Source organism: Xenopus laevis, chromosome 8L (assembly GCF_017654675.1).
Source record: "Xenopus laevis strain J_2021 chromosome 8L, Xenopus_laevis_v10.1, whole genome shotgun sequence".
Classification (NCBI taxonomy): domain Eukaryota; kingdom Metazoa; phylum Chordata; class Amphibia; order Anura; family Pipidae; genus Xenopus; species Xenopus laevis.
This window is the reverse complement of record NC_054385.1, coordinates 69,979,464-70,005,544: the sequence shown is the minus strand read 5'-3', so window position 1 is coordinate 70,005,544 and position 26,081 is coordinate 69,979,464. Positions and strand designations below refer to the sequence as shown.

The 26,081-nt window shown below is 39.8% G+C and overlaps 1 protein-coding gene across 1 annotated transcript in view; it reads right to left on the bottom strand.

Moving 5' to 3' along the window:
• itpkc.L (inositol-trisphosphate 3-kinase C L homeolog) overlaps positions 1 to 10,458 on the bottom strand; it is a 29,690-nt gene extending 19,232 nt beyond the window's left edge. The window contains 1 exon segment of the mRNA NM_001094688.1: positions 9,720 to 10,458. Coding sequence (NP_001088157.1) covers positions 9,720 to 10,373 — 654 coding nt within the window. The 5' untranslated portion in view covers positions 10,374 to 10,458.
• Positions 10,459 to 26,081: the final 15,623 nt, after the last annotated feature.

Below are 26,081 nucleotides of genomic sequence, written 5' to 3'. Positions count from 1 at the left end.
ACTATTAGTATGATGTAGAGAGTGACATTCTGATACAATTTTCAATTGGTTTTAATTTTTTATTACTTGTGGTTCTCCGGTTTGCAATTTCAGCAATCTGGTTGCTAGGGTCTAAATTACCCTAGCAACCATGCATTGATTTGAATGAGAGGCTACAATATGAATAGGAGAGGACTTGGACAGAAATATGAGTAATACAAAGTAGCAATAACTAAACAAGTTAAAAGTTAACTTAAAGGTGAACAACCCCTTTAAAGAGATGGTTGTGGCAATCCATACATTAAGAACCCATCTTAAAGTGCCCCTGCTGATTATATTTCAAACTTATTGAAATACTCAGGGGCACATCAATATGTGAGATTAGTTGGCCACAGAAAAACTGGAATTTTTAGAAGCATATTTACAATGGGTGAAAGTTAGTGTTCAACATTTGAAAATTACACTTCAAAAAATCCCACAGACATAAATAGAAAATTGGTGTGCTTCTGGAATTCCCTAGAGGCTGAAGCTTACCTACTGGGTTTTAAAGTACAGTCAGAGCGGTATTCTGATCACATTTCCAATTACAGATCAGTTTCCCCCTCTTCAACCAAAATGCTCTTCTTGTGTATCTATTAATTCCATTACTCTTATGATCCCCTGTAGGCATGTCTAATACAGGAGTAATAACTATGAATAAGCAGCAGTCAGCATTCCTGCTGTTTCAGGACTAAAGGTTGCACCATCCCTCTAGCCAATGCGGATTGCCATTGTTCTTCAATAGCCATTGGAAAGGAGTTTACGTTTTCCTTAAAACAAGACGGTGTAGTTTTTAGGGAAAAAAAATTGGTTGCAAGGAGGAAACCATTATCTGGTTTTCATGTGATTATTCAATTTCCAAAAAAGAAAAGTCCCATCTTGCTTTATGTCAGGCATTCTATACATGTTCTTAGGATCATTCGACAATCAAAGCAGAAACAATTATCATTTATATGAATGGCTCACTGGCATTTACTTCACTGGCTTCTTGGTGATACTTGTGGATACTGTGAAAGACATAAAAATGCTTGACTGCATTACAGTAAATAGAAACAATGATGTAAATTACATAATGACAAAATTAACTGGCCGTACTCGGGAAGATCTGCTTGTTTAGCAAGGTCATCAGTGTCTGTCCATTTTAACCACTCATGCAGTGGACTTGTGCATACCTGTCGGACAAGAACCACATCAACACGTTGATACAGTCCTTGCCTCCATTTTTAATATCTGGACAATTAAGGGCAGATATTGGTCAGGTAAGCCCTCCAAAGGACCCAATACACAGGTCAGTAAGCTTCGAACTTGGTCTGGTCAGCAGCTTTTATTAGCCTGTGTTTGGGCGCCTTTACTTTAGATAAAAGCTGCATATTTTTTTGGATTATTGGTAATCATTTTTGAATTACAGGTATCGGACCAGAATGCTCAGGACCTAGGGTTTTGCAGCTAAGGGGTCTTTCCATACCTTAAATCTAGTTAAAAAATCATTTAAATATTAAATAAACTCAATAGGTTGTTTTGCCTCCAGTAATGATTCATGATTATCTTAGTTTGGATCAAGTACAAGGCACTAATTTATTATTACAGAGATGAAGGAAATGATTTGATTAAAATGGGGTCTATGAGAGATGGCCTTCCTGTAATTCTGAGCTTTCTGGATAATGTTTTTTCAGATAAAGGATCCTATACCTGTACTAGCGATTGGGCAATGGTACATACAGAGCATTTTAATCAGAGTATTTCAGCTGCATGATAAGCACCCATGAACACCTCCTGCAACTCCCATTGACTCAAATTGAAAACATGCTAAAGCAAAGGGTGCAGGTTTTTCCTGACTAAAAATCAGCACTTCAGCGTGCTTCGCATTCAAGTCAATGAAATTTGAGGCAGCAGTCACAGGCTTTTACTCTGGGTGTAATAGTCTGGCTACAAAGCGCTGCGTGTGCCATTGGCCGAGTGTTTTCCCATCCGTATACACATTAAAAATGCAAATAATCAGGACAAAGTATTCGACTGGAATGCAAAATAAATGTTTACCAGGCAAATACTGAAACCAAATTTAAATTAAACTTAATACTTTACGTACACACAAAGAAAGACAAAGCAAATACAAGTATGTAAAACACACGGATCTTCTTGTGTTTTTATGCAAAACATTCAGGCCTGTGCCTTCCAGGGATGGTACAATCACTTCAACAGAAATATCAAATCCTCTCAGCTCTGCAACAATCTGCCCACAAAAGCCTCAAGTGTAGCTCAGAGCCTGATATTGTGGCCACAGAATTGTACTTGCACAGTGACAGCTACAACTTCTAAAACCAGGGCAAATGTAAATGAAGACAACTAATGTGCATCTGGACTAGAGTTTTGCAGTACAAGCTCTCCCCCCATTCACATTCCTCTGTTTCACAAAGGCAGCACTCCCACACCATTCCAGACACCTTTTTTAATATCGGTCTATCCATAATAACGCAAAACATATGCACTTTGAGCTCAGCATGAACAAGGGACTTATACCTATACATGTGTGGGACCGGTTATCCAGAATGCTCAGGACCTGGGGTTTTTTGGATAAGGGATCCATAATTTGGATCTCTATACCCTAAGTCTACTACAAAAACATGTAAATACTAAATAAACCCAATAGGGTTGTTTTGCCTCCAATAAGGATTACATTGTATTTTAGATTGGATCCATTACAAGCTACTGTTTTATTGTTACAGAGTTTGAAGTTTATGGGAGACAGCCTTCCCATTATTCGGCGCTTTCTGGAAAATTGGTTTCCGGATAATGGATCCCATATTTGTATAACGATATGATTAGATTCATCATCATGCGGAACAGATATATTGAGCTTTGTTGGCAAAATACTCCGCCTGCATCAAACGCTTTTGGACCCACATGCATCATTCACATGTGCATACCACCCAACTGTTCCATTTTTCGCGGGACAATCCTGATTTTCACAGTATAGCCCGCAGTCCCATATTTTTATTTAAATATCCTGAGTTTGTCTTTGATCTACTTCACTGAATGCCAGCAAAAGGTACCACGTTTCTGGAAACTTGATTAAATTAGGCTTTTTGCCAGAAAGCCCAGAAGACTCAGCAGCTGCACTTAGATACAATTGTAACTAAGATAAGCAAAGATACAATTGTAACTATTTAAGATACGCAGGTCTCTCACAGCTTAAAGGGGAATTTCACCTTCATTAGCCAAACTGTAATAACACCATAAAACAAGTACCCAGAAACGTGTTCAAACTTTCCATAACTTGCCAAATTTTATAAAATGGATGTGGTATTTAGGTGTGCCCAAAAATGGGCATAGCCAAATTTCTATTCATGTGTCTGGCACAGGTGCACAATTCTGCCTGCATCAATGGCCCTGTGGTTGGCACATATACTTTGTGCGCTCAAAATGCATATGCACATATGGGTCAGTATCCCAAAGATGGCACCCTTCTTCTGGTACACTGTTTGTATCATAGCACCAAATGGGGAGTTGTAGATGTGATAAATATTGGAATTAATGTATGATTAACCTAATCCCAGAACTAACCAAATACTTCACTATGTAAGACAACCGATTGCAACTAATTTTTATTGTCTGTCTATGAGGGCCTTTGGAGCAAGAGACAAGGACATATTCTATGCACATTAAAGTAAATGTTATTATTTATATAAAAGGAATAGTGATGTCTTCCAGTTTTAACAGGAATGTATCACTAGGCCTATATAAGCCCTAGGCCTGCTAATCTTTTTTTAATGGAGATGCCCCTGTCTTCCTGCAGCTCACCAGTTAAGGTGGCCATAGATGCATAGATCCGCTCGTTTGGCGATGTTGCCAAACGAGCGGATCTTTCCCCGATATGCCATTAACAGGCTTGGCTATATCGTATGGCCGAACGATCAGATTACGATGTGCCATGAGCTCCGGCGGGATCGGTCGGGTCAAAATCAAACCTGACCGATCGACCAAACGACCGATCGACCAAACGACCGATCTCCACCAGACGAAAGATGTCGGCACACGCCACACACGATCCGAAAATCGTACGAATCCTCGATTCGTACGATTGGATCTGTGTGTCTATGGCCACCTTTACTTACCTGTCTCTGTCTCAGACTTAGCTGAATTCCTCGATGCTGAGCAACTTCCCAAGTTATAGTGTGAAGTAGAAATTACAGTTTTATCTGTCTAGTTGTCTATATTATCTGCCCCAATGGTTGTGACCCTCGAAACAATGTAGCAAAAGCAAACTCATTAGGCTAATTGTTAAAGTGCTTTTGCACAGATGTCTACCTATGACCATTCCATGTTTACTGGCCAAGGCAATTGTCATAAAATAACATTTGTAGCAGTGACAGTTGGAAAGGGTTGTTTGACTGCCATTGTTCTCACGCAAAGACCTGGGAGGTCTCTGCTACATGTTCAGACCCAGTGAGCAAAAATGGATAAAGAATTACTACTTCCAGTTGCAGTTCCATTTGCAAACATATGCCATTAATGTATATAGAAAGTTGCTTGGAATTACATTCCCTTTCATTTCACCAACAACAAAAAAAAGTTTTTGGGTGGAGATCCCCTTTAAATATTAAAAAGTAACTTTTTAACATTCACTACAAAGAAAGAAACTCTAGAAGCGGTATATTATTCAGGGGAATTTCTTAACAGGAAATAAATACACCTTTCAAACACATATGTGTGGTTTGTATTGGATTCCTACTACCTATAGGGGCATAAGACAAAATAAAAAATAAGCTCAAGCTTTCATTAAAATATAAAGTGTACATTTAAACTTCTGCATCTAAAAACAGGGACACTGTACAAGACTAATGCAAATATGAAGGGACAGTACATGATCATAGTTCAACATAATTTGGCATAACTGAGATATTATCAAATATATTTTTGGGGATGCAGTTCTCTTTCCAAGACCAGCTGGAAAAGACCAGGATTTAAGAGCTGGAAGCACCAAAAATAAAATGGCTGGTTTCATTGCTGCTGCTTTTCACAAGTAAAGTAATAAATCAATGCAATACAATACAGGAATCAAAAAGCAGATTATCTACTGTTTAATTTACAGGTAAAGTATCCAAGTGGGAAGCATCATCAGCCCATATTACCAGTACCCATGGATATAGGGAATCCCTCTGTAACAGCAGTTTCCTTCTCTAGCATCCCCTATAATAGTGCAGTGTAATGCTTCAATGTATTAAATGTAATTAAATGTAACCAAATGTTTGGGGACTGAATAGTATGTTGATGATACTAGAACACAAAGAAGTTTACAGAGAATCATACAAATCCCATAGAGGGTGATCTATGAGCCTCCATTAGGAAGGCCCAATCCTAGCATAATAAAGCATAATCAGAATGATTTTGCCACATGCTTATTCTAATATGCATTTTCCTATCTGAACAAACACAAACCGAACTTTAATCTCTTTATCTTAAAAGCTAGCACGGTGCAATGTTAATAAAAGTGCCCCAACTGTATGACAAACAAAAATCCTGTAATTACCCGGTTAAACAGCAGAAAGAGAGACAGGCAGAGGTGAAGGTGTCAGTCTCAAGCTTATAATTAGAAGGTGGAAAAAAAAGTTCAGTTAGAAAACATATAAGGTCTACGCCACTCCCCTTAGAATTAGCCTGCAAAGCTGGTTTGGCTGAAGCTGTAAAACGTGTGCCATCTCAAAGCATAATAAATATGATCCAAAGCAGAAACTCTGAGTGTTCAGGCAGGAAATGACAGACAGTCTTCAAACAACAATAAAAGTGACTCACATCTCGCTTTTGTTCTATGAGACATTGGTGTTGCTCAAAATTTAAAATACAGCCTACCGACTTCCAACTACAAACCCAAAGAGACTTTGGATCAGACTACCCCCCCCCTTCAGGACTGGACCCAAAACAAATCTCAAACAAATTTTTACAACAAGCAGTCACTATCCATACTGCAGAGGTGTGGGGGATAAGATGGCATATATGGATGACAGGTACCTAGAAAGCCAGCTGCAATACAAGGAGATGGGGGGGAATCCAGGTTTCCTGGTGGTGTAGACACCGCATGACCAAAGTTCTCAAGTGGTACAGGGAGGTGCAGATCAGCAACGTGTGAAAGGCCATAAGTTGCCTAACATTGCATACAAGGCTTATGTCACACATGCTCAACAACACCTGAAATCATCTCCCAAGTATAGATCAGCTATTACAACCCATGCATACATAGTGTATCTGCGACCAGGCCCGGACTGGCAATATGTGGGTTCTGGCAAATGCCAGAGGGGCTGCTATAAGGTGCCATAGAAAGTCCATATTTAGTGGGCTGGTGGGGGCTGTTTGGGCCTCTGTGTGGGCTGATTGGGCCTCTGTGTACCTGAAATGCCAGGGCCTATTTTAATTCTCAGTCCGGACCTGTCTGCGACTATACATTCCCAGAGAAATTATGCTGCCATACAGAGGTTTTGTTTTGGGAAAAACATGGGTTGTGTGGAGGGGGAAAAGCTTGTGACAACATGTTAGATCAGATTGAAAATTCAGAGATAAGAAAACAAAGAGAAATGTCAAAATGCAGTTTGGTAGCTCGTTGGTGATTTCACAAGAAGTGAAAAGAAGCCCTATTAACTCTGAAACAGAGTAGGGCAAACAAGTGTGGGATTTCCAGAGGCTTAGCCACTCCTAATTATGACTAAAAGTTTTGCTCACTTCCTCGCCCTCACGGTTTAGAACAGGTTTTCCAGGTAATACTCAAAATACGGAATGAGAAGTAAGGTAGAGATGATATATTTAGGAGCTTGGAAACTATTTCACAATTATACAAACACCCAACATCTCCTATCCACAGATACAACAGAATCCCTCCAATGATTTCTGTATCTATAGAGATGGAATTAAAACACTTCATGACCCACACTCCCTATTAAAATGGTGTACAGAAAATCAAACACACAGAATACCATTCAAAGGGCTTATTTTACCAACAGGGGCATTTCAGGGCCTACTACCACCCAACAGTATACCCAATGCCACTCCTTCTTAAAAAAACTAGCCCAGGGTAATTTTCCAAACCAGTTTTCTTTCTTAAAAAACACACCAGCCCACGATAATTTTCTGCAGAGAGGACCACGCCATCTGGTCCCAGTATCCTAGGTGTCCCCTGTGGAAGTTCAGCCTTGGCACATACACAGGAAAGAAATCATCAGAAAAGTTCTGAACTGCATAAGTGCCAAGTCTGAATGCAGACAAGGGTATACCTGCAAGATTGCAGCAGTCCTCTCTGCAGGAAATTGTTATTGTTATGGGGGGGGTAGCATAACATACTGACACCCCACAGTGAATTGAAGTTTCTTTCTCCTTTACAATTATTAAAAATGGAGCAAGAAAGATATTTAAGGCACAGAATACATTAACATGATACAAGTTAGAATGTCTGTGTTGAAAAAACAAGTGTAAAGTTGGCCAAGCGATGCCGCCAAACAAGCAGATGTCTACCCGATATGGCCACTTTAAAGTGGGTGATATCGGGCTGATCCAATCATGGGCCTGGGGGCCAACGATCGGATCAGAATGGCGACCGATCACAGGACCGCATCAACGAAAAGATGCGGCCACGATACGATGGGATTTTTGGCCTGATATTGATCGGGAAAACCCGTCAGGGGGCTCTACACAGGGACCAATAAGATGCCGACTTGGTCTGTCGGCAGCTTTTATTGGGCCGTGTATGGGGGCCTTATGAGGTGATCAGTTGACAGGATGGTATTCTCACAACTATCTGCGATGTCAAATTCGGCAAAGTGGATTGATAAACAGGATTTTATATATGACAGCTTTAAACCCCCCTCTGAAATGATGTGTTGAAAACACTAAGAAATACACCGATGTCTAGTGCCTCAAACCACACATTGAGAATATGACAATGAAAATATATGAGCAATCTGATAAGATTACATTTAGCACATTAAATCCTTAAAGGGGTGGTTCACCTTCCAACACTTTTTTTCAGTTGGTTTCATAGTTCGCCAGAAATATAGACTTTTTCCGATTACTTTCTATTTTCTATTTGTGACTGATTTTTTAATATCGAACTGTAAAGTTTCATTTTTCACCTTCTAAAGCAGCTCGGGGGGGGGTGCCAACTCTGTAAACTGTTTTAAATTGATATATTTAGTTGCTTGCTGAACAGAATCCCTGGGTTTCATTACAGGCAGCTGTTAGAATTGATACAATAGTTGTTAATACTCCAAAGATGCTGCTGAGAAATGTATCAACTAAATGTAGCAAATTGTAACAGTTTAGAGTCTGCACCTAAATTACTGAGTTGCCAGACTTAAACACCAGAGACAGGAACATTCAACTTTTAGAAAAACAGTATAATATAAAAAAAATGGAAAGTAATTGGAAAAAAATCTTCATTTATGGTAAACTCTCTGAAACCTACTGAACTGAAAAAAGCATTGGAAGGGTATCAACCCATTTAAAGGGGAACTTCAACCAAAATTTTTTTTTAAATCTGGCCTAATGACGAATGTTATTCTAAGCAATTTTGCAATATTGCGTCATTAAAAATGTCAGTTGTTGTGAATAATATTTGCAAATAAATTAACTAATGAAAGCAGTATCTGTCTGTCCATAGCTATTCTCTCCACTGCTTGTGTTTACTACATGTCCCACTGAAACAATGTAGCAGTACTCCAGTTCCACAATGCCTCACATGCTTTTGTGATTTTCCTACATCACAGATCTGTTGATCAGTAAACATGCAAGGTATCATGGGAATCAGAGGCTTGGCTGGAGTTGGCTGCTGCTACATTGTTTCAATGGTACATGTAGTGCGGTACCACTGAAAACAATCACTTGAAACGTACTGGTGATCCGAACACATTACATTATTTGCTTTAGGCCACAAAGCGATGAACCAGACTGCACTTCTAGATAGACTGAGCTCCTTTGGCCAACAGGCAACTGTCTGTGCAAGGCAAACTTAAAAAACAAAAAAAAAAATTATGAAGCATAGGACACATAAGGGCTTTGGGTGAATACTACAGTGAGACATTACATTTTTTGTTGTACTTATTTATTCTTGTGTTTTACTGTATGTGCTTACAATGCAAGAAACCCCTATGGCACTTTTCTATAACCAATGCACTTATAACACTGCCCCTTATTTCAATGTAATGTATATGTCAATTCATTATTGCTCAAGACTGGGATGTATGTACCAATTATTTACACTAATTCCACGCAGAGAGCATTTCTATTTACATGAATCCACAGGATATAGAGCCACAGTATCCAGTGATGAATTCACCATATATTTCTAGTAAACAGCAGTATTGCATTCTTCATATTGCTTTGTTTAATTCTATGGCAAATAGCTGCTAAGCAATATGGCACCCCCACACCTTAAATGCAGGTGACATGTTCTTTGCAAATTACAGATTCTACACTTATACTTCAAGACTGATTTAGTGGAAAGTAAATAGAATGTTACCTATTTTTCCCCTTTAAAACTACAAATCAAACTGCCACCTCTGTACCCCATCCACAATACAGTACTCAAATGTTGAAAATATTATGTCACAAACCATTTACAAAGCACATGGTGTCCCTCAGAGCTTAAATTTAAAAATGCAACCCTTAATGACAGTAAAACAACTTTATAGTTTATATGTGCAATACTATTATACACTCACTGAAACTCCCTGGTCTTCTGGACTACAAAGGAGGTAATGCAATCCATTGGGTTCCATGTCACTGCCACCAAAGTCATCTTCGGACTCTTCAAAGGATGAAGCAGATGAAAGGCCAGAGGAACTGGAGAGTTTACGTATAAAAAGAGAGGGTACTGGGGATCCACCACAGCCACTATCAGAACATGGAGATTCTGCTTCCCTAGAGGGGGGTATGTCCAGAACACTGGTGGTCTCAGGCAGTGGCGGAGAAGTGAAGGTAAGGCAGCTGTTGGAGCTACAGTCCTGTGTTATTATAAGTCTAGGAATTGGATAGTTAGGAGAATCTGAGGTCTCTGCACAATACATTTCTTTCTGGAGGGAGGAACCAAGCGGGGCACTTTTTCTGTGAAGAGACTGATCATTGGTGGAAAAGCCTCTCTGTTCCGAATCAGGTGTAGTGTCTGGTGTTGGAGGAGTAACAGTCAGTTTAAGCTCCGTAACACCTGTATCACAAGTCCATTGCTGTTTAATTGGAAGATGAAGGGGCTGAGAGTTTTGTCTTGTTTGATGGACATTTTCTGACCAAGGAGTCTCAGAGCTGTCATCCCTGTGTGCCACTTTCCCCAAGCAATCTGATCCAGCAGTCCTTCCCTTAAAAGGGACATATTGTGTCATCCTCATCTCATAGAATTATATGCCCCGGTCCTTTAAATGCATAGTGGCCCAGAAAATAAATGCCATAAATCTTGTTGTACCTCTTCAAAACTGTAATCACATCTGCACTGCTGAGAAATCCTCACTGCTCCGTGTCTAAGCTGAAATGAGGGCTGGGCATGTCCTTTCATTCTTCCACAGGAAGCAGTCATAAGTGTGAGTGACAAGCAGAACTGTGCAATAGCAGCCAAAGTACCACCCAAGCCCCACCCCAAGTTTCTCTGCCTCCAGCCCCAACAGACTGAATTCCTATTCATAGTGATTAGTGGAACTGCAGCTTTCAAACAAATTTCCAAAGTTCATTGTGTTTCTTTATCGTCGGTTAGATCTCATTCCCAGTAGCTCTGAAAGTATGTGGTAGCCCTCCTGCTGTCAAATAGTCACAATTCCCTTCAACATTAGAATGAGCAGACTGTTACACAGAACAACTGCCTTTAGCTTTGGATAGAAGCAGTTATAGTTCTACTATATGTGGAGGAATGTGCTTTCTTGCCATTATCCTAAAGCTGACCATAGACGCAAAGATAAGATCGTACGAATTGAGGATTCGTGCGATTTTCGGACCATGTGTGGAGAGTCCCGACATTTTTCGTCCGGCGGAGATCGGTCAGGTTAAAAGATTTCTGTCGGCTGCCTATAATATCTCTGTATGTATTGCCAAACGTACGATTTTCAGAGGGAGACTGTCACCAGTTTTGGTCAGACATAACTTTCGTACGATTGCTGTCAGGGGCAGAACATCGGCTGATCTGTTCTTTAACTACTTTATTTGATCTGAATGGTTAGTGGCAGGTCGGGAGATGGGAAAGTCCGATCGTACGATGATTCGTACAATCGGATCTTTGCATCTATGGCCATCTTAAAGCACGTATTAGAAGGAAGCTCTCCAGCGGTTCCTGAACAAATACTACCCCCAGTCAAGGGTTCAGACAGGTGTTGTTCTGTATGAGCTGGAGGACTGCTACCTGATATTTGCTGTTGGATAATGACTGGAAATGATCTTCCTCCATGTAAGAAGTTGGCCCTCCAGCTGTTACATAACAGCACAGTCTGTGTACGGATGCCAACCACTTACCATTTTTATCACCAGTGTTGGATTTACTTAAAGGAGAATTCAATCCTTAACTAAAAAAAACCCTACCCTAAGTAGACCCCCCCCTGGGAAATGCCCCTAACTTTTACTTACCCCTCGGTGCAGATTCAGGAATTGCAGTTCACGGCAGCCATTTCCGGGTCTTCAGTAATCTGAGACTGAGACCGGCAAAGCGTTGCATTCGCCGAAATAGAGGAAAATTGCAGAAGCGCCAAAGAAAACATGAAGACCCGGAAGATGGCTGCCGTGAACTGCAATCCCTGAATCTGCACCGAGGGGTAAGTAAAAAGTTAGGGATATTTCCCGGGGGAGGGAAACTAGGCTGGGGAGAGAACGGAGGGGGGTCTACATAGGGTAGGGTTTTTTTAAGGGTTGAATTTAGTTAAGGTTTTTTAATCAAGGGTTGGCACACACAGGGAGCATAGGGCAGGCAGAGTATGGCTCACACAGGGAGCATAGGACAGCAGGGGTGTAACTACAGAGGAAGCAGACCCTATTGGTTGCAGGGGGCCCAGGAGTGTAGGGGGTCCATTGAAGCCCTAATTAATGAGCAATCTTAATATATTATGATAGTACATGCCCACTTGCCAAAATTTTAGGGCCCTAAATTGAATTTGCTGTGGGGCCCAGTAACACCTAGTTACGGCACTGTAGGGCAGGCAGAGTATGACACACACAAGGCAGTGTATGGCACACAATGAGCATAGGGCAGACAGAATACAGCAGGAGTCTGGGAAGCCTATCAGGATCACTACAATGACACAATGCTGGTGCCCCTCCAGCAGTTTGTATGAGGTGTGAATAATGCGGACACTTTCAGTCTGAATTTGAGGTGTAAACAATGCAGGGGCAATTTAATCTCAGTACTGATACTTTTTAAAGCGTACACAAGGTAAGCAGGCACAGCAGGCAGACTTTCATGTGGGAGCCACACAAGGGGCGGTCCCGAATCAGGCCCTTGGGCCACCAGTTGGCCAGCACTGTTCTAAATAATAATACAAATGCATAATCCTTTATGTGTGTAAGTGGCCCACTGGCTGTCACAGAATTAGAATTGCTTCCTTTCAAGGGTTTTCAGTTGATCTGACAGCTACAGGGCCACTTAGCTACATTAGCACATAAGAAGGTGGCATCCAGCTGTGATTAAATCACAATTTGCTCAATCTAAGGGCTCCTCCACATGTGCATTTCTGACTGCATTTCCATGCAGTGGATTTCAACTTGATATGTTCCACCTGCATTTGGTGCTTGCTTGCGCTTCAATGAGTACAATGTAATCTGGAAGCAGCAGCGTAACTATAGAGAAAAAAGGGGATTCGGACAACAGGGTCTGCTTCCTCTAGAATGTTAGAATCCCCCGCTCTCTTTCTTCTTCTAAATGACGCACTCATGCCTGTGCTAGTTTGCTGCAGGGAAGGGGGTTGCAAACAGAGGTGGGTTGCGGGAGGGAGAGGCTGTGTGTGCTGGGCCCTCCGAAAGCTTTTCTGCCAGGGAGGCCCAGAATGCGCTTGTTACAACCCTGTCTAAAAGAACAGGCTGCATTTCTTCATGCTTTCCCTTGCTGTGGAAGAAAGGAGAGATCCATCAGCAGAAATGGCCATGTGTAAAAGCCATAAGCATGTTTTGCTATGAGAAAATATGAGGACCTTGTGTCAAGTACCACTTTGCCAGAGGGTAATTTTTATAACTGGCAATTTAGCTGTTTTAGGCTGAGGGTATACCGAGCGTTGGCTCCACTGCTCTCAATCTATGTGTTTTCAGCAGGCTGAGAGAAGCTGATCCATTCCCTTCCCCAGCTCGGTTTATCTGCACTGAAAGATACAGCTTTGACCTGAGTGCAAGTACACTGAGCCATTCTTATTATTATCTAGAAGCACCCATCAGAAGGTGGTGAACCTCAGGGGATGGCAGAAGGCACAAGTGACTCTCTAAGGCAAAACTACACTGGAGATTTTGATCAGATTTCGTGGGTGAGACACCACACAACACCACAAAATTTTGTAATGTTTAGTAAGATTAGATTTAGTCAGATGGTGTGTTCTGTTCATCCATCAACATCTGATATTCACAGTGTATTTAATAATAATAATATTTTAATAGTACAACGGTACACAAGGAGATGAAAGTGCCCCCCCAAAGATTTTATTAAAGCACAATTTGCTCAGTCTAAGGTTGAACAGTGTTTTAGCTATTTAAGAGGAGTCAGGGACACAGCATACTGTAGGCGCAGTCCATTTAATGCAGGGTGCATGTTACATGGGAGGCTGTTATGCACAGTAGAATACCTCGAAATAAAAATGCTGGAAAAGAGACATTCAATGTATTTCAATGAGAAAAAAAGTCAGTCAGACACCATTAGATTTTAGCTCATCAGATGAACATGCAGCATTCCAATAGTCATTTCAGATAGAACATTTTCCATATAGTTTAACCATTAGATTTTTGTATCAGTCCCATTATATTTGGCCCATGCGACTCCATCAAACTTGTAGGATATGTTCTGTCAATCCGACACCATCTTACAAAGTGGCCCATGGAGTTTAGCCCTAATACTTGATAATACGACATTTTAGGGAAAACTGCAGCTCCATAAAGCTGCATGAGCAGAAACACAGTTTTGATGAGGCTGGGAGCAGAGAAGACATTGGGGAATTATTCTGCTTGTCACTCACTAACATCCCCAGGTGATACTAATTAGAGAGCTCTGGAGGGGAAGTGAGAGACTAAGCAGCGCTGGAGATGAATTTTGGATTTGAAATGGATGTATTGCAAAAATATACTGCCTTCAATTTCTTAACACATATATAATCATATATAGATCTTGTTAGCAGAGACCTCTGATCCTGTGTTTTATTCCTTTATTCGCTAAATTATTGTAAGACCCCTGTTTGTTATAAAACAATGTAAAGTGCTGCGTATCTTGCTAGCGTTATATAAATAAATATACTGAATAAAATAAAGCTTGATGATATAGAACTAAGTGAAAACTCAAGATATATGTCCCCTTTAAAGCAGATTCTAACCATTCTGACACACTTCATGCTAACAGGAATTACTTCTGGTTGACTTAGTATCCTACATATGGTTGCCACCTGGCTAGTACTTCACTGAAAGATGCACTGCATTTAATAAAATTGCAAGGGCTTGCCCTGCTTAACTAAACTCCTGTGTGCCGGTGATCCTTCTAGTACTTCACTGGCCTGGCTGGTAAATGATACTTGATACCAATGTTATTAATAACACTGGCATCAAGCATCAACATTGGCATCATTGGATTAGTCTGATTTGGTGGTCAAATCGGACCTAGAAACAATTGTGCTTAAATAAAGAAAATATCATTCCAATCAATTTTCTAGTATACATATTACTAAACATATTTAGTGATTGTAACATTTTGTGTAAATGTAATTGCTATTGAAAGCAGTCTCTTTCTGTTCCTCTTTTTCAATGCAGCTCTGGTTGTGATTAATGGAACAATGTAGAAGAAGCCTCAACACAACGGTGCAGAAAGGAACAGACAGAAGTATTTTTCGACTACTTTTAAAAAAACCACTTTTGAATCCAACACCAGAACGAAATATTTATGAAAATGTTGGCACTATAGCAGTGGTAAATCTTCACAGAGAACCAGACGTCGGATTGGTCCTGTAAAGCATGACCGGAACTAGGGGTGGGAAGAAGATGCACGTGCTAGGATACAAGGAGAGGGCACTAGGGGTGTACCTCTTTTGCTACCCCTAGCTCTGCTTTCTATAACTGCAGTTCTTGGGCTGGCTGAGCCCCCCACTTATAACTATTGCAGACGGAACTGCCACTTGCATTGGCGCTCATGCGCTGCACCACCCCATCAATGCGTAATCGCATGGAGGGGGGTGTAGCTTGCCTTGAGCACTTCTGACTTTTGTCCCATCACTGCAGCAGAGAATAATGATGTCTGGTTCTCTTTGAAGTGATTATCCTGTACTTGATGGAAAATATCACTAATTGCAACTTTAACTTTTTATTATTATTTTGTTGTACCCATTGAAGCTGTGTGGTTTACTATTTTCTGTGTGTCTCAGTGATGCACAGTTTAGGTAAAACACTGCTGAGAAACTCTCTGCACAGGCTGTTTACTACATTTAAAGAGAAATGTGTCCACAGTGTCAGACTGGGGTGTCCGGTGCCCACTGGGCTGTCACCTCAGGGCCCCCCACTCCAGTCGTGAGCTCCTGCAGAAGTCAAACCTGACATCAAACCAGTAGTGGCAATCTCCCAAATATGAGTATTAAGACTGAGTATTTCTAATGCTTTACAGAACTTTACAGTCTTGTGCAAGAAGTGTGTAGGGTCTTTCAGTATTGCAGTTTGCAAATGTAATAAGTAGAAAACTTTACAAATATGGTGTGGGGCTCTATTCTTTGTGTTATACTTTTCTGAACTAACCTTCCCAAGACCAAAAAATTGTACTTTACATCCATGTTCCTTTTGCTGTTTACAATAAATGTTTAATAAAGAGATTTTAAAGTAACAATAACAACCAGATTGTAGCTCCACAGAGTAATAGTGTTTTTGGCTGCTGAGGTCAGTGACGCCCAACAACCAAAGAGAATTTAAATATACAAGCTGGAAAGAGGTAGGAGTGGAAGGCAAACAATTTACAATTTATAAATTGTGCTGGGAGAGGATGGAACATGTCAGGCCATGTAATTAAACATTTTTACTTAGTAAAGAATTTCTTTTACATGTTTACACGTCTACAATGAAGTGTACTTCTGCTATAGATGACGGTGATTATAAGAATATAATCATTTCAATTCTTAGGGACTTCTAGACTGAGATAGATAGATTGAGATGCGGCTGTGTTTCTGCTCATCTCCTGGGCATATTTTCCAAAAACAAAAGACAAGTATTATTCACGTGGAGAAGTCTAAAGCTGCCTTTGTACCAGAAAATCATTTTGTTGCATTAGAATATTTCGAAATAGCGGTTCTGTATGTGCTAGTAGTTTACAACATGGAATGACACATGAATCCTTTGCTAATAAGCAGATGCTTCCTGAGTCACTCAGGTCTGCGCCTGCTAGGAAGGCAGTTTGATGGAATGATTAACATGAGTTTCCAAATGACACACAGTTTGTCATTATTCTCCAGCCACGTGAAGGCAATACCTTGTCACTATGGGTTTATCAGGTCATCATAAGACTAGCTGCAAACAGCTGGCTATCACTATTATTCTCAACTAAAAATAAATCAGAGCACACCCAGCACAAGTATTAAACAAAGGCAATTCTCTGTCAAACACTTGTGTTTATTCAAGCATTTTCAGTGCTTAAGCCATTTCCTTTTGCAACCAATAAACGTCTACTTCTGTAACGCTGCGTATGTGCCAAATATAAACATGGCATGCAATATAAAAACACAGATTAGTATAAAAAACATTTTGGCTGTATAGTTATGTAAAGTAAACAAGTTGATTTCGATTGAAAAAGTACAGAATATACAGATGAATAACACATGGTCCTTATTGTATGTATTAATGTACTGATGCTAGTAATAGTCTGCATGACAGAACATATGCTCCAGTATTAAGAATACACAATTATAGTCACATTGGCAGACAGCTATCATCAATATATAATACTGATTATTAACTAAAAAATGTTAGCACTAACACAATCAGCTGCCATTACATCATACAGTTCTCTATTGCAGGACATTATTGTGATGCAGCTGCATATCCCAGAAAGCCAGCAGGTAATTATTCTGTTCTGAATTAAATAGAAATTTATTTCTAGGGATGCACCAAATCAAGTAATTGGTTCGGGATTCGTCCAGGGTTCGGCATGTTTCAGCAGGATTTGGATTTGTCCCAGCCGACCCCTAATTTGCATATGCAAATTAGGGGCGGGAGGAAAATCTCATGACTTTTTGTCACAAAACAAGGAAGTAAAACATGTTTTCCCCTTCCCACACCTACTTTGCATATGCAAATTAGGATTCGGCCGAATCTTTCGCTAAGGATTCGGGGGTTCAGCTGAATCCAAAATAGTGGATTCGGTGCATCCCTATTTATTTCAAAATGATTCTTCTGCGGTATGGACTGTATGGGTAACCTCCTACTTGTACCGAGCCATCCTTACAGTTGTGTCTAAAATCTCAGGCACTAATTCCCAAATCTCCACCTGAGACCGACATTGTAAAAGCCACATAGCAAATATTCTCTTTACAAAAACACCTGTACTTTATTGCTTTGTATAATTATTTTATATGTGTACATAAAGACTGTAAAACTACATTTAGAAAAGGACAATTTCAAATAGTGCTTTGCAAAACACTCTTGGCTACTGTTACCAGTGTAATTAACAATAAAAGGAAGCTCATTGCACAATGAGCATCAATAACCCCTTGGAAGAAGCAGACTTATGATGAACAGTCATATGTCTAGTCTGAAATATTACTTTTGTTCACATTTTGCATATAGTTGAAGCAAATAAATATAAACTCAGCAACAGGGCCACGTCCACGGCATAGCAAGTTTTAAATCAGTTTATTTTTACATAGGAGGCACATCTGCTTATTCAGTTTTGTTTATAAAGAAGATGTGCGTAAACATTTTCTTGTTCACCTTCCAAACAATTTCTACAGTTCAGCTGCTTTTAGAGATAAAGACTTTTTAAATTGCCTTTTATTTAAAAAAATGTGACTGCTTTTCAGACTAGCATCTCAGTAATCCGGGGTAGACTCTGAACTGTTGCAGTTTGTTACATTAGTTGATACATTTCTAGGCAGCATCTGTGGAATATTAGCAGTCATGGTATCAATTGTAACAGCTGCCTTTTATGGATTCTGCTCAGTAAGGCCAAAAATAAGAAATGTATCAACTAACGTAGCAACTTATTAAAACAGTACACAGGGTTGGCAACTAGTGATGTGCGGGTTGAGAAAAACTCGACCCGCGCTTGCTCTCACCCGTTTCCCCCCTCCATTTATATACCCGAGCCTATATAACAGGAAGCCAGCAGTCTAAGCTTGTGGGCGGGGAGATCAGGCAGAAGAACTCAACCTGAACCCTCCCGTCACCCTCAAGAGGAGCAGCGAGATCAGCCCGAACGCCCAGCCCTCACATCACTGTTGGCATCCCCTCCTCCCACAGTTGCTCTGGGGAGACATGACAAAGTGAAAAAAATGACAAACTACATCTTTAAAGTAAGTGTTTTGGTGTGTGGAAGGTGAACAACCTCCTGAACTTCCAAAAATAAATATAAATGCATTTTTTACACACATCACACATACCTGATTCCACATATGAAAAGGGAATAATGATAGTCTGTCTGTGATTATAGGAATCAGTTCCTCACCCCCTTTAATAATGTTAATGTCCTTCACATTAATAAAAAAACAAAAAGAGACCAGTCCAGTTCTCCACTGCTCCCCCAACCAGGTGCTCAGTCCTCAGTGTCCCTGCGACATATGACAAACCAGCCGAATGGACGGCACTTCTGGACAATGCTTTATTGGTAGGTAGCTGTGAATTGCCTAACGCATTTCGGGAGCGCCAAAATGTGCAATTCACAGCTACCTACCAATAAAGCATTGTCCAGAAGTGCCGTCCATTCGTCTGGTTTGTCATACTCCCTCACATTGTTCCATTCTTAAAAGATCCATTGTGCGGCGCTAGATTTTCCCTCCCTGCCGTCTATAGGAGATAATTGCACAAATACACTGGCACTCACGGCAAGTTCAAGCAGGAAGGTTCAAGCAGGGAGGTCCCCTTGCTATTTTAATTGAAGAAAATTAGCTATTCTGCAAATAAACACGCAAGGAGACCTCGCTGCTTGAACTTGCCATGAGTGCCAGTGTATTTGTGAAATTGACTCCTTGGGAGGGTGCTGATCCCTCCAACACCGTGCACCAGGCTTCTACTTCCGAAGGCCAGGGTGTGCGAGCAGGCCATATTGTTTATAGAAGATAGCCAGGGAGGAGAATTAGAGCGCCGCAAGATGGATTGTTGCCCTGTCTCTCTGCCCTGTTTCTGAAGAGGAACCCAATCTGAGAAACGGTAAGTTATTTCTAAATAAAGACTTTGTAAATTTAAAGTTAAAAGTGTCTTGGTGGTTTTTTTTCGTTAAGTGCAAACACATTTTTTTTAAAATGTTTTTTATGTTACTGGTCCTTTAAGTGATAGATTCTGGGATTCTTTAAAGGAAAACTATACCCCCAAAATGAATACTTAAGTAACAGATAGTTTATATCAAATTGAATGACATATTAAAGAATCTTACCAAACTGGAATAAATATTTACATAAATATTGCCCTTTTACATCTCTTGCCTTGAACCACCATTTCGTGACTCTATCTGTGCTGCCTCAGAGATCACTTGACCAGAAATACTACAACACTAACTGTAACAGGAAGAAGTGAGGAAGCAAAAGACACAACTCTGTCTGTTAATTGGCTCATGTGACCTTACATGTGGTTTGTATGTGTGCACAGTGAATCTTACGATCTCAGGGGGCGGCCCTTATTTTTTAAAATGGCAATTTTCTATTTATGATTACCCAATGGCACATACTACTAAAAAAGTATATTATTATGATAATGGTTCATTTACATGAAGCAGGGTTTTACACATGAGCTGTTTTACTCAGTATCTTTTAATAGAGACCTACATTGTTTGGGGGGTATAGTTTTCCTTTAAGTCCCTTTGCTCTTCAAAGAAGATAGGCAAGGGCACAGTAGCCAAGCCCAAGTCATCCAACCCCCAAGGTGAGGGAGGGGCTGCATTACACTGTGAGAGTAAAAAAAGAGGTTGGTAAATGGTTTGTCAGAGTATTAGAGTGCCTGGTGTGGCTGTGTAAAAAATTTATTTTATGAGCTAAGGCAGGCTGTCTTTAGCTTAACAGAATGAGGTATGAGACAAATGTTTGGGAATAATGCCAAATGTTTGACATTTCTGATATGACTTTCTTAGGTAAATCTTTCTAAAATCAGGCCAGCAGCCCAGAATGGGTTAGGACATATGAAAAATGTCAGTCAAGGCCCCTTGTGATCCAACTTTCCAGGCGACCAACAATGACATCTTGGGGGCTCTTTTGATGACCCTGGTTCAAAACCCAAGCAATGATTTAATATTTCTCTTTTATTTATCATCTCTACATGCATACAGACAGACACACTAGGGTAAGGGTAATGGCCGACAGGGAGATTTGTCGCCTGTGATTATTTATGCGTGGCTGCAGACGTCAAATCTCCCAAAAATGTGTCTCTATTGGAAATGACTGAAATCACAGGCAGTAAAACCAACATATCGCAAAGTCGCCAGAAGTTGCCTCTAGAGGAACCTTCAGATGACTTTGTGATCTGTTGGTTTTACTTCCTGCGATTTCAGTTATTTCCAATGGAGACTGATTTTTGTAATGCGTAATTTCAGTTATATCCATCGGAGACACATTTTTTGGGAGATTTGTCACCCGCATAAATAATCAGGGGTGACAAATCTCCCCGTCGGCCATTGCCCTTAATGTCACAGGAGTCAATAGTAACTTTGACGGTTTGTTTTTGGCAGAGAGTTGGAGTATAAGGGACACCTAGCGTTGCAGGTAGGCTTGACCCCTTCCCTTGAGGTGGAAGTCCAACATACAACCTCAAGTTGATCTTTGAAGTGCAACTTGTGGTAAACAACAGATGGATTGATGCATGTTAGGCATCCATTTCATATTTAATCAGATATTTTGTATCAACTTTTTATATAAAAGAATATGCCCTTTTTACTATCCACTGCTTTTCCACCAAACCATTGAGCATGGGGGTCACAGAGCAATACCCTCAATACTGGACATGGGGGGAAACTAGAACTAAAACTGAAAAGAGAACTAAAAAGAGCCATGCAGATAATGCCTGGAAGAATTACATTTAGGACCTCGAAACTGCAACATTCCACTGCACCTTCTTGGTTGTTTCACCAAAGCATTTAATCATGCTCTCACTGAATGTCTCACTGAATGAAAGTCACCATTGTGACAATTCATTTGTGTGTGTGACTCTTGTGCTCATGTTCTGCTCAAGTCTGTAGGTGCTTTAGTGAGAAAGATGTAAATATTTTTAGCACTCTTAGAAAAGCTCAGAAGTTTTGTTTTTTTTAATTAGAGAATGGATACCAGGATAATTTGCTGCTATGGTTTAATTTTCCTTTAAAAATGAAAATGTGATATTATGAAAACAGTGTTTTAAAAGTATATTATGTAATTCTATGAAAAAAAAAACTTTTATGCATAATGTAATAATATCAAATAAGATCTATAATAAACAGTATTGCCACACATGTGCCGTGTAATATCCAGCACCTTCTTGGAACACTAAATTCCCGTACACTAGCTTCATACAATTTCACAATCACAGATTTTGCGTACATCTGTGAAAATACAGAATGAACATGAAAGCAGGCAGTTGTTGCAGCTAATGTAGAGTTTGAAAACATTATATTGTGAAGATTAGAATACAATGCTCTTGGACAAAATGGACCATATTTTCTAGTGGCATAATTACCAAGGAAGAAGTGATCCTAAATTTTGTCCCGGGGTCCCCCAATTTTGAGCTTATTGAGGTTCACCTGCGATTTTGTAAAGAGGGGGCTTGGAAATCTTTTCCACAGGGGGGCCCTGAAGTGACAATCCTGGTATTTTGGAGTGTGTGGTGTGGTTAAGGAGAAGCCTCTGCAAGGGTACTGATGTATACAGGTATACATGTATGGGACCTGTTATCTGGAATGCTTGGGACATTAAGTTTTTCCAAATAATGGATCTTTCTGTAATTTGAATCACCATACCTTAAATATGCTAATAAACATTTAAACATATAGATATAATTTTTTCATTTATTTAATTCTTTTCTATGTTTGCAAGACTCATCTGTTGGAACTGGAATGAGTACTATCATAAGACTTGACAATGGAAAATGCTTACATTCCATACATTACATAATACTATATACTTTATTATATATTTGACTATAATGTTATAATGACTATATGTACTGTATGTAACAAACGACAACGCATTTTATTTTTTGAAAAAACAATAAAAAAAAAAACAACATTTAGGGGCACATTTACTTAGCTCGACTGAAGGATTAGAAGGAAAAAAATTTGAATTTCAAATGGTTTTTTTGGCTACTTCGACCTTCGAATAATTAGAACTAAAAATCGGTCAACTATTCGACCATTCGATAGTCGAAGTACTGTCTCTTTAAAAAAAAAACCTTCAACCACCTACTTCGCCACCTAAAACCTACCGAGCATCAATGTTAGGCTTTCTAGGCAATTTCTGATCGAAGGAAAATTTTTCCTATGATCGTTCGAACAAACGAATTGCGGTAAATCCTTCGACTTCGATATTCGAAGTCGAAGGATTTTACTTTGACAGCCGAATATCGAGGGTTAATTAACCCTCGATATTCGACCAATAGTAAATGTGCCCCTTAAACATATACCCAATAGGGTTTTTTTTGCCTCTAATAAGGTTTAAATATATTTTAGTTAATCTCAAGTACAAGGTACTGTTTTGTTTTTACAGAGAAAAATGAAATTATTTTCAACAAAGTGGATTATTAATAAAATGATTACTTTGCAGTAATTTATAGCTTTCTGAATAACAGATCCCATACCTGTACAACACTTTCCTTGTCCTTCAGGTATGCACTAAGGTGTTTAGCCAACTGACGTGACTGTCTTTTCCTCACAAAGATCAAATCCAAGCTCAAAATGTAAATCAACTATGCATGTCTTACCAGGGTAGGGTTCAATTAAAGTTATACAGGTATGGGACCTGTTATCCAGAATGCTCGGGACCTGGGGTTTTCCGGATAAAGGATCTTTCCATAATTTGGATCTTCATAATAAAATCATATTAACATTAATTAAACCCAATAGGCTACGTTGCTTCCAATAATGATTAATTATATCTTATTTTGTTTGAATCAAGTACAAGGTGCTGTTTTATTATTACAGAGAAAAAGGAAATCCGTTTTAATAATTTGGATTATTTGGATAAAATGGAGTCTATGGGCCCTTCCATAATTCAGAGCTTTCTGGATAACGGGTTTCTAGATAACAGATCCTATACCTGTATACCCTTATAAGCCGTATCAATCCTACTAAAACTGAAGTAGGCAAAGTATTAAAAGAAAAATTTTACTCCCTTAAATGGTACAGAAAATCAGCACAGGACTTCAAAAGCTTAATAAACCCACATTTAATGACAGTAGAGATATAAATAGATTGTCTTTATCGAGGAAATATGTTCACAAATTCACAGCTTGACCACAGACCACGCATTTATCTAGCAACCTTACTCTGCAGAAAGAAACCTGGTTTTATAGAATATATACCGGATAACTCCATGCTTTATATGACATGGAAAGCCAGGCCAGACACCAACTAGTCAAGCCACACACCGTCACTGTCAAGCTGCCTTTAATCTGCATTTCCAAAATAAAACTACTATGTATGGCATTATGGTTTCTAAGCATTTTGGGCCTGGAAATTTGGGTGAATCCTTTGTTTTCGATGGAATAGTCTGCCCCCTTTTGCGTCACTGCACTTCCTGTTACATGATTTCCCCGCCTGCTTTATTTCTGATTCATCTCAAGCACAAATCACTTTGGGAGGGCTGCTGAGTGCACCAAAGCAATTTTTGCTGTCAGATCAAAAGGCTACAGATTCAATCAAGATAAAGGGGCAGATTCACTGAAATGGCTAACGCTAGCGACAATTCGCCAGCATTACCATCCACAGGGACATCGGCTATACACTAACAGGCGCCAATTTGTTAGCGAAAGTAACCGTCGCTAGCGGTCGAACGATCTCTATCGCCAGGCGAATTTTCACCCTGGCAAAAGGTTGTTACTCCGCAAATTCAGTAAAGTGCGGATTTTACTGAACCTTACCTCTTTGGCCAGTGTTGACTTCGCCACCTCAAACCAGGCTAAGTGCTAAAAAGAAGCTAGATCTTCCTCAATCTTCCTCAAAATTCGGATTCGGTTCGGTTCTTTCAGGAACGATTCGGGGTTCGCCGAATCCAAAATAGTGGATTCGGTGCATCCCTAGATTTTTTTGTGTTGAAAGAGCATCTTCAAGGGTGATTTGTCCCTTAGTGATTCATTTACAAGTGACAAAGGAATTCTCAAGGAGAGACACTACAGAGGGCCTTGGTATCTGATTCCTGGATGAATTAATGCTGTCCCAAACTAAACCAACATGGGGGCAGTCTGAGTCCTCCCTCTCTTTCGCCTTCTCTAACACCACAGTTAAAACCTGTTGCTTCCTCTTATGCAATATTGTCAAAATCCATCCCTTTTCGTGCACAAGCAACATCTAATAAACCCAACTATGCCCTCACCCTGTCTCACCATGGCTACTGCAACTTGCTACTAATAGGCCTACCTATCTCCCAACTCTTGCTGCTACTTGCCTCTCATGTAGGATAGAAAAGCCTCTCTACTTTTGAAATCCCATTAAGCAAAGAATAACATAAACTTCTTCTCGTGACTTTTAAAGCCCTGAATTTCTTTGCACCTCACTACATCTCTTCTCTTGTGTCTCCATACATACCTAATTGACTCCCCTGTTCCTCTCAGAGCAATGCAAGTATAGACACTTACAAACTTATGAGGCAGTGACAACTGTAAACTGCAGCATTTAATATCCTCATGTTTGTGTTTGTAAGTTACCCATAAGAAGGCTGTCTTTCCTTCCCCCACAGAAGAGGAAGAGATTTTGATTTCCTTGTGGGTGTGTGGGGGCTTGGATGGAAAATTGAAAGGAGTTTAAAAGGCATCAGAAAACAACAACAGTATTGTTTAAAAACAATTCGCCCCTTGGCTGCCACAGACAAATTTCATTCTTTAGTCTAAGAATCACTGCCTTCTTGTCGTTCTATTAATATAAACTATAGCTATTACAATAAGCTATTGTGGACTAAAATAACAGGTAGTAAGAGTTGTGTATTCCTGTATTCCCAATCCTGATATTCATCTACTGCAATGCCTTCAAATTTACTGTTGTTTACTTTATGTAGTATGCATGTATTTTTTGTTTATACAGCACTACACAATACATTAAAAGAGCAAACAGAGGTCAAAGCAATAACAAATACAAAGTGCACTACACATTTACATTGAAGTTTTGAGTCTTAAATAGACAAGCTGAAGGACATCCCTGTTGAGCTTATACTCAGGTGGGTGGGTAACTTAGAAAAAGGGAGCACACAAGACCAAAACGTAAACGCACTGACCCAGTTGAAATAATGGTCCAGGTGCACCAACCCTGAAATAGTCAGCATCTAGGGTTACCAACTTTTCTGGAAAAAAAATACCGGCCTTCTTATATATTTAACTTTTTTTCCCTATAAATAACATTGGGATCAGCCATCATTTTTACCGGCCAGGTGGCAACCCTATCAGCATCTCAATTTGCCCTACAACTATCGTATTCTAAGGGCCTGACTTTTATATGTTTTATACAGTCTGCCCTTCTATAAGCCTATGATTAAGTGTCCTTAAGGCACGAAATGCATTAACACTTAGCATTTAAATATTGA